At 44.4% G+C, this 10063-nt stretch overlaps 1 protein-coding gene across 3 annotated transcripts in view; it reads left to right on the forward strand.

The window, feature by feature from the left end:
- iqsec2b (IQ motif and Sec7 domain ArfGEF 2b) overlaps positions 1 to 7661 on the forward strand; it is a 30225-nt gene extending 22564 nt beyond the window's left edge. For 2 of the 3 annotated variants that reach the window (XM_013910503.1, XM_013910504.1), the window contains exons 4-14: positions 252 to 1306; positions 1418 to 1579; positions 1857 to 1979; positions 2090 to 2256; positions 2393 to 2532; positions 2623 to 2748; positions 2857 to 2956; positions 3054 to 3215; positions 3375 to 3569; positions 3782 to 3831; positions 4129 to 7661. In XM_013910503.1, coding sequence (XP_013765957.1) covers positions 252 to 1306; positions 1418 to 1579; positions 1857 to 1979; positions 2090 to 2256; positions 2393 to 2532; positions 2623 to 2748; positions 2857 to 2956; positions 3054 to 3215; positions 3375 to 3569; positions 3782 to 3831; positions 4129 to 5304 — 3456 coding nt within the window. In that variant the 3' untranslated portion in view covers positions 5305 to 7661. The remainder of the gene's footprint in view (positions 1 to 251; positions 1307 to 1417; positions 1580 to 1856; positions 1980 to 2089; positions 2257 to 2392; positions 2533 to 2622; positions 2749 to 2856; positions 2957 to 3053; positions 3216 to 3374; positions 3570 to 3781; positions 3832 to 4128) is intronic. The other variant, XM_013910505.1, reaches the window with a different exon arrangement.
- Positions 7662 to 10063: the final 2402 nt, after the last annotated feature.

Raw genomic sequence — 10063 nt, forward strand, 5'->3', positions numbered from 1 at the left:
TGTTTCTTTCAGTAGTCATCGTCAAGTTCATTTAATGCTAAGTTTTATATAATATGAAGGTAGTCACAGAGACAGAAAGTAACAAAGAAACATTATAATGAACCAAACTTGACCAGCGTCCCCTGTATTGTCAAACTTAGACCTTACAAGCAAACTACTGACAAATCATTTCATGTTTAGACAATTTCCTCTTTTCTTTTAGATGTGTGAAAACTGTGCGATCATAACAGCTCACCCTCTGTTCCCTCTAGGTTAAATCCTTAGCTGACTCCATAGATGATGCCCTTACCTGCCGTGCAGGTCGCGATGACTCCCAGGAGGGCAGCAAGGAGGGTGGAGGGATTAGTGAAGACTTTGGGGAGTGTGTGTGGAGCAGCAGCAGCAACCCATCTTCCCAAAGAGGTTTGGGAGAAAGAGGCAGGGGTGCTGGAGGAGGACTCAGTATGCATGGTGACAGTACAGCTACTTCGTACAGTGATGTCACCCTTTATATGGATGATGGTATGCCATCCTCCCCTCTGTCCCTTGACCGGGCACCTAGCAGCACAGATACAGAGTACTGGGGTCCTGGTGGCGGTGTGGGAGGGCGAGAGGACAGCAGGGACACTGAGGGAGGCGGCAGCAGTAACAGTCGGCGAAGCACCCCGTGTACAGAGTGTAGAGACTATCGTCTCAGAGGTGCACACCTGCCTCTCCTCACTATTGAGCCGCCCAGCGACAGCTCAGTGGACATGAGTGATCGTTCAGACCGAGGCTCTCTGAGCAGAACGCTGGTCTTTGAGCAGGAGCCAGGTGTGGGTGCAGGTTCCCCTCAGGGAACCCTCAAACACTCCCCCAACACAGGTACTCGAACCACCTCCACAGCAGCTGCGCAGGGCCAGACCCGAGCTCCTGGCAGACCCATACCCACACATATCCCGCACCAGGTGGCAGCCCACCACCACCATCACCACCACCCTATACACCACCATCAGTACCCTGACACACCTTCATCATCCTCGTCCCCACAGCAGCCTCCTACCACCCCTCTGTCGTCGTCCTCCTCTACAGCTCTGCCCCCTGGGGGCCTGGAGCAGCCGTGCTGCTCCGATGGAGACAATGATTCACTCAACTCCACGACCAACTCTAATGAGACAGTCAACTGCAGCTCAGGCTCCTCATCTCAGGACAGCCTGCGGGAGCCTCTGCCTCCTCTGGGCAAGCAGACATACCAGAGGGAGAGCCGCCATAGCTGGGACTCGCCCCCCTTCAACAGTGACGTGGTGCAGAGACGCCAGTACCGTATTGGTCTTAATCTGTTTAACAAGTAAGATGTACTAAGAAACACAACACAAGTAGCTGTTTTACTGAGAAAAATATATCGAATGTCGTAATACTGGAGCAAAAAGAAAAGTCCTTGGTGGGTTTTCTTCAACAGGAAACCAGAGAAGGGGATCCAGTACCTGATAGAAAGAGGTTTTGTGTCTGACACTCCTGTTGGCATTGCTCGCTTCATTCTGGAGAGAAAGGGTCTCAGCAGGCAGATGATTGGAGAATTTCTGGGAAACCGACAGAAACAATTCAACAAAGATGTTTTAGAGTGAGTATTTGAGACAGACGGCTGTAATATATTAAAACATGTCAGACACAGATGTCTGAATGATCCAAATCCATCTACATTTGTAACTTCAGAAAGTTTGCCCAAAAATATGTCAGTGTATACGCACACTCCATCTCACATATTTCATGCCAAGTCTAAATTGATGCAATCTTGAAGCAGCTTTAATCTCCTGCCCATATATAGGATTAATTTTTCTTAATATCCAAGTTGGAGGGTAGAGACGTGTCATCTGTAACTTCTGACGTGTGTGTTTCAGCTGTGTGGTGGATGAGATGGACTTCTCAGGCATGGACATCGATGATGCTCTGAGGAAGTTCCAGGCACAGATTAAAGTTCAAGGAGAAGCCCAAAAAGTAGAGCGGCTTATAGAGGCATTCAGGTTTGTTATAGATCACTAAAGGAATTCATTTCAGTCGCTTGGATGCTGCATCAAAATGAAAATAATCTTTTTGTTTTATTTTTTCACACAAAATTTGTTTCTGTCTTCAGTCAGAGATACTGTGTGTGTAATCCGACCCTGGTTCGACAGTTCCAGAATCCCGACACCATCTTCATCTTGGCCTTTGCCATAATCCTCCTCAACACAGATATGTACAGTCCCAACGTCAAACCTGAGAGGAAAATGAAACTAGAGGATTTCATCAAGAATTTGAGAGGTGCTGCTGGACAGAAAAGATCAAATTACCCTCTACATGAGCTCATCAAACACATATTGCAACTTTTAAAATATGGCTAAAGTTATACGTTTTCTGTGTGACAACTCTAAAATAGCTTTCTTTGGTTCCACTCAAGGTGTAGACAATGGCCAGGACATACCTAGAGACCTGCTAGTTGGGATCTACCAGAGAATACAGAAATGGGAGCTAAGGACCAATGATGACCACGTGTCCCAAGTGCAGGCAGTGGAAAGAGTCATTGTGGGCAAGAAGCCTGTGAGTTTATCCTGTAATACAAAGCTCTTTAATATATTGTTCTATTTAGCTAAAAGTTGTCATTTATTTGTGCTGTGTTTGTCTATGTAGGTGCTGTCCCTTCCCCATCGTAGACTGGTGTGTTGCTGCCAGCTCTATGAGGTGCCTGACCCTAACAGACCTCAGAGGACAGGAGTGCACCAGCGGGAGGTCTTTCTCTTTAATGACCTGCTCGTGGTAAGATTTACATTATCTTTTTTTTTTATCATGTGGCAGATAAGAGGTCAGTTTTTCCTAAAGTACCTGTTAAAAAAAAATCATTATACTATTTCTATTGTATACTAGGTGACAAAAATCTTCCAGAAGAAGAAAACCTCAGTGACTTATAGTTTCAGACAATCTTTCCCTTTGGTCGAGATGCAAGTGCACATGTTCCAGAACTCATGTAAGAAGCAATCTCTGTTTTGCACCTTCTAACTGTTCTTGAGTGCATTTTGTGATGACGAGAGTATTTATTTCTGCTCCCCCCCCCCGCCATCTAGACTACCCTCATGGCATCCGTCTGACCTCAGCAGTCCTGGGTGGAGAGAGGAAGGTTCTTATTGTGTTTATGGCACCCAGTCAGCAAGACCGCACCCGCTTTGTTAGCGACCTCAGGGAGAGTATTGCTGAAGTGCAAGAAATGGAGAAATACAGAGTTGAATGTAAGTAGCCCCATCTGCTGGCCTTTCCTGTAAACCATAATGTTACTTTTTGGTCAGTCAAAATGTTTCGTTTTCTTCACATCCTTTCTGGTCATTCTTCTCTGTGCTAAACCTCAATTTTATTTCAAATCCCCCTGTGCCCTGTGTGTAAATGTGCAGCGGAACTGGAGAAACAGAAAGGTGTGATGCGGCCCAGCTTGCTAACTGGAGGTGTGGTTGGAGGAGGCGTAGGTGTGAAGAGCGATGTTGTGAATGGCACCTTGGGAAGAACAAGTTTTGATGACAATTGCTCAGTTGGTGAGGGTCTCAAACGCACAGCGCTCAGCTCTTCTCTCAGGGACCTATCGGATACAGGTGAGACATTGCCTCATCGGAGACAGGTTCAGCTTGATTACATTACTACCAGCTGGGATGAATTGGGTTGCATGTCTCTATTTCTATTGCTACCGCCTGTTTCTCTTTCTTGCTGACAGTCAGACACAGCTTATGCAACTCTTGCCTTTTTTTGCAAAAAATATTCCAATCTTTCATGCTTTGCTAACCTGGTTCTTCCTGGTGGGGTACAGGGAAACGTGGTCGCAGGAACAGTGTTGGTTCTCTGGACAGTACAATGGAAGTAAGTCTTTATGTAAGACTAGAATTAGACCTATAACCTTCACTAGATTTGCATTTTCCCCCATTGGTTCTTTATCCTCCCGAGCAAGTACTGTATGTACATGGTGTGTGCGTGTACATGCATGTGTGTGTGTCCTGGACTGACACCTGTTGCATGACTATGTGCGTATATACTTACCCTAGCATGTTTTCCACCTCCAGATACAGTTATTTCCTGTGTGTGATAATAAGCGGGAACCGGGATGTATTGCAAGACTCTAGTGTTTATTCTAAAACTCGATGATACTTTATCTTCTAGGGCTCCATCATTAGCAGCCCACAGCCTCACCAGCGCTATCCACTGCCAGGTGTGCTTCCTGGTTGCTATGGAACAGAAGACTTCCGGCCTCATCGCCCCATCCTGAGCCCCGGGACGGGGGTGGGGGGTGGGCCGGGGCAGCAACATACCACTGCTGGGACAGGAGCTGGGGGAGTCTCCAGCAGTGCAGAGAGAGCAGGAGCGGGGAGCGGCCCTGGGGGGAGCAGCAACAACAACAGCGGTTCCTTCCTGGGTTCCCTATTCGGCAGCAAACGCGCCAAACCACCAGGGCCCCTTATTCCACCGGGGCCACCCTACCCCGCACCTGTCCCCCCACCGACTACGGGAGGGCCCCCTCCTCACTCCCCTTCATCTCTATGCCAATTGGAAGGGGGGGCTTCCAAGCTCCAGGCACTTCACGCACAGTACTGTCACGCGGGCACCGTGCAGCCGCCACCACCTTACTACCATCACCATCGCTACCATGTCCAAACTGTCCCTCCTCCTTTGCCAGGAGTGCCCCCTCATACTATACAGAGAGGCCCTCTACCCTGTCGTCCACCGCTTGGCCCACCGCACGCCCAGCACCCGCAGCTGGCCCATCTCTCCCAGCTCTCCCAGCATGGGCTTCCGGGTCGTTACGCCAACATGGTGGTGGGATGTCCCCCCCCCCTTTCTCCTCTCTCCCAACATTCCCAGAACCAACAGTTCGCCCTCTACCACGTGCAGCCCACACACTCTGTCAGAGGGGCCGGCGGCCCTGGTACCAAACCTCCACTAACCTTGTCATTCTCCCACCCCCACGCACACTCCCAAACCCACCCAGGACACGCGCACACACCACACCCAGTCAGCCACAGCACCCACCAAACACACTTCATATTCGGCACTCTGCCCCACAATCTACCATCCGCTACCGTCAATGCGCATCACGCAGCCTCCGCCGGCCCGTATCTGCCCCAGTACCCTCCTCTTTCTTCTATCCCCCCTCCCCCACCACACTCCCCTTTACCCCCCCCTTCGTCCCCCCTTACCCCTCTTACACCTCTCTCCCCTCACCCCCCCCAGCACCCCGGGCAGCCTCAGCAGGGGCCGCAGGTGACAGGGGCTGGAGCGACCGGTACAGGGGGCAGCTCCAAATCCAAGCCTATCAACCGGATAAGTACCGTAGTGTGAGCAGGATGTGGGGCTCCAGAGTTCAAAGGTCAGATGATAGATTGGAGGAGATGGGCAGAGCTAGGCCTAGAACCAAATCTGCCAGGACAGAAAGTAACAGCAGCAGCGCTACTGAGAAGAGGAAACGAAGTTTGCTCCGTCTCTGTTACTTTCACCTCCGTTTTCCACATATGTAGACGGAGACAGAAAGCACCATTAGAGTTAAACGGCACGGCCTGTGGACGCATCCTTGATCCTGAACCGGCACCACAGAAACACACACACGTGCAACATTACACAAAAACACACTCCACACATTTCCCACACACAATCAGAGAAGTCTATAGCCATATATTTAAGATGAAACTAAATCTATATCTAGCTATATTGCCTCAGTTTTAATTGTTTGGAGTCTAGTTGAGTCTGTATGAGACTATTTACATGTACAGTACAAAGATGTGATAATGCGGCACTGGGAAACTGGAGACCATAGGTATCCACCTGCTTACGTGGGCATGTAAATAAGGACTGAACCACCAAATGTATTCCAGCGGAGTTTGGCATTAAAAACTGCCCCTTGACTTTGCAATAATTTACTTGGCTTCATGATGTCTCTGTTCATTTTTGCAGGTTACGCTTTGCTGACAGGCATCTTTTTTTTTTCTAAAAGAAGACCTCAGATATGTTGCTTTGTCTAAAACTTCTAAAACCAGTGCACAGTTTTCTGACAGTCTTTTGCTTATTGGTCTTTCACATGTCAACAGATGTCACCGGGCTTTCTAATGCAACGTGGGGTATGGGAATCAATGAGACAAATAATAATATATTTTGAATGTTTATGAAGCTTCTTGCTGTTTTATAGATATTATAATATACCTGCCATGAGTATGATGAATATTGTCCAATAATTGTTTTGATCAGTGAGTAATTATATCAGCAGATGTTTGTACATGGTTTTAGAGAGTATATTCACATACAGATTCCCTCACTTTGCCATATCCAGTTGAGGGTATTCAGTTATGTGAAGTGTGAGTTCTTTTCATAGTACCATGGTTTTATTCAGTTCATCTTTTAACGATTAGTATTATTGACTGTTCAGGATAAAGAAGGAGGTTTAGTTTTTGTTCAAATCGATTTGAACATTTACAACATTCCTCTTTTTTTTCTGTTCTGTTTGCAAACAGGGGCACAACCTCTTGAATGGTGTGACTTGACAAAAACTTGAATCTACAGAATGAATCTCAGTTAGCGTTTCCTTTTTTTTCTTTTCTTATGACTCTCCCAGTATTTTAAAAGGCTTAATTATGATCGTAAAAATTGGTGAATTTTTCATACAGGGTGCATATGCAGTGCCCCATATCGCGGTCATCAAATTTATTCATTGTGTGTTTTTTTGTTATGAAACAAGCACGCTTTTACATGAAGTTTTGTGGTTTTTGCACACGTGATGTCTTAAGTCAGAAATGGCCTTCTTCTAATCCTCCCTCTCCTGCTACTTTCAGAAATCTCTGCTACCGTTTTCTGATGCCTTGGCATCTTGCTGAGGGCTTCTTGTTAGAAACCATAACAAGAGTCAAGAATGTAAAATAGCCTACAGGTGCATACTGTATTTCCTGTTCTTTTTTTTTTCTTCTCTGTGGGCCTCGTGTTAGTGTCATTCCTTTTGCTACTGCAGATTTTGAAGTAAAAATTGAGCACTGATGTAGATTACCTTCAGTGCCACTGATTACAAAGGAAAAACTGCGCGTATAATCGGATTCAGACGTGAATATTTGAGCAAGGGAAGTATAAAAATGCAGGTGATGTAAGCTACAGGAAGAATATGCCAAATTTCTGGATGATCTGAATCATCAAAAGTAGGTTTTAAGAAGTTTTGGAGAGAGTCGGGAGTATTAAATGAAGAATTTTATAAGTATGTGTTGGCTACTTTTTTCTTTATGGTGTCCTTTTTGACTCTATTTGCATGAATATATCTGCACTTATTGAATAGATTGTACTGTATAAACCTGAATGTACATATTATAATATACATAGGCTTCTTATCTTAACTATGGGATGAACTGCTCCCATTCTGTATTCAGGTGCGTGCATGTGAGTGCCACTAAGTATGTACATAAAAAACAGGGATATGAGATGTTGGCCAAAGGGAACATCAACTTCTTTTTCTTTTCTTATCATTTCAGACTAAGGGTGAGAGAATGAGTTAACATGACTTAAATTAAAGCCTAAAAAAAGTTTATATGTCAGTACACTTATGGATATTATTTTAAGCAAACAATTTTGTTTTTTTCTGTGTATGTACTATGTGTACTGAAAGAATAGAGAATTGAGATGTGAATATTTATTGCTTCTGATACATTAAAGTGTCCTTGCAGTGATGTGATGTGTGCTTGTGTGTATTTTGTACGTGCATTAAAACAGACCTCGCCTCTAAATATTCAACATAAGCAGCATTGTCGTTCCTAGATAAAGAGGAATATACGTAATAATGAAAGTCAAAGGGGAAAAGTTTACGTTCCACGTTTCAGTTCTCAAGTCAACCCAAATGCAGCTACAAAAACATGATGTAAAACAAGAAGTGAGTGCTATCACAAATCTGATAATAAAAGTCCATAATGCAACAAAATGTGAGGGGAGAAAAAACTCCACAGAAACAAAAACTAACAAAGAACATGGGAAACTCATGACAAACAACAGATGATCTGACAAAACAGAGCAAGGCAGAACTACCTGCACACAGGGGCCTGATTGGGGAAGTGGAAACAGCAGAAACAAAACATGACAGCCTCTCAGCATAAAATAGGAATTATGAAAATCAAACTAAATGCAAAGACAAGAAAGCTCACACAAACAAGATTCAAGGAGACATTGAAGAGGTTAGAAACCAGAAAAGCTCCAAATCTGCAGTCACTGTGGGACGCTATCATCGTCTTTAATCTATGTGAGAAAAGAATTAAGGCAGTTCTTAAGACAAATTGTACTTAATAAACTGACCAATGAGGGTAAGTGCAATAACAGAGAATATCAATTAGAAATCAAAAATCATACCTAGGAGTAATACATTTAAAAAAAAGAAAGACTTAAGAGAATAAGAAGAACAGTGAAACTGGCAAGACCAAAACTCTAAAGCAACACAAACACCCTGAGACCAAACCAGACCAAATGACAATAAGTGATTTTTACAGGTATATTAACAATGAATGATGTTACAGTCAGTTCAGATAGTTTTAATATATAAAAGTTTTGATGGCCATTTACTAAAACCATATAGAGCCTTCAAAAGAAAGTTTTCACGTGATTCATTCCATATGAATTAGGAGGGCATGTAGCATCCAGGTGGGCAGCACGGTGGCACGGTGGTTAGCACTGTTGCTGCACAGCAAGAAGGTTCTGAGTCAATTCCACCGTCAGGCTGGGGTCTTTCTGTGTGGAGTTTGCATGTTCTCCCCGTGTTTGTGTGGGTTCTCCCTGGGTACTCGGCTTCCTCCCACAGTCCAAAAACATGCAGTAGTGGGGATAGGTTAATTGATCAATCTAAATTGCCCATAGGTGTGAATCTGTGAGTGAATGTGAGTGTGAATGGTTGTCTTCTGTCTCTGTGTGTTAGCCCTGCGACAGACTGGTGACCTGTCCAGGGTGTACCCCGTCTATGACAGCTGGGATAGCGATAGTGACCCTGGAAAGAATAAGCGGAAGCGAATGGATGAATGTAGCATCCAGGTGCTGCTAATCAAAAGCACTTAATCAACTGATGATCAGAAAGTGTGGGCAATTTGCCGATCTGGGACATTCAGATGTATCTTAACACAATGCCAAGAAGGAAAAGCATCAGTAATGACCTTAGAGAAGCAATTGTTGCTACACATCAGTCTGGAAAAGGTTATAAGGTCATTCCATAATTCTTCAGTGAGAAAGATTATTCACAAGTGGAAAACATTCAAGACATTCTTCCCAGAAGTGGACATCCCAGCAAATTCCCTCCAAGGTCAGAAAATGGTCAGAGAATTTGGAAAAGAAACAGGCCACAGTTAGCACATTACATGTTAATATTCATGACAGTACAACTACAAGAAAAAATAAAAGACTGGCTTATTTAGAAAGGCTGACAGAAGAAAGCCTATTCTATCTAAAATGAAGATTTACATTAAAGGTGCATTAAAACAAAATTTCTCTGAGTCACCATCTGAATGCCAAAGTATTTTAGACTCAAATATGAGACCATCTGTCTGAAATCTGATTGTGAAAGAGGACAATCCCAAGCACACCAACAAATCTACAACAGAATCCCCGAGAAAGAAAAGAAACAAAAAGTTGCAATCAGTCCGGTCTAGACCTCAACCCAACCTAAAAATGGTGCAGCAGGACCTTAAGAGAGCTGTTTGTTTTCTGAGTCTTACAGAAAACAATTACTTGCAGATCTTCCCCATCCCTGATTTACAGGTACAGGTAGATCTCCAGATCTACCTGTACCTGTAAATCTACCTGCTAAAGGTAGGCCTACAAGCTACTCAATCATAGGGTTGTACTTTGTTTTTCATAGGACTACATAGAGCCTTATCTCACATGGCTGTGGCTCAGTAGGTAGCCTGAGTTGTCTACCACTCAGGTCGATGATTCAGTTGTTGAGTCCTGCCTAAATTCATCCTACAGAGTGTCTGTGTGTGTATATAAATGTAGTAAGTGTGTAAATGAAGGGATGTACGAGGCTTGTAGTATGAAAGCACTTGAGAGCTTAAAGTGCCAGGAAAGTGCTTTATAAGTACAGCCTATTTACCATAAC

The sequence above is a fragment of the Pundamilia nyererei genome, unplaced genomic scaffold, assembly GCF_000239375.1.
Source record: "Pundamilia nyererei isolate P.nyererei 1_Seehausen unplaced genomic scaffold, PunNye1.0 scaffold00044, whole genome shotgun sequence".
Lineage (NCBI taxonomy): Eukaryota > Metazoa > Chordata > Actinopteri > Cichliformes > Cichlidae > Pundamilia > Pundamilia nyererei.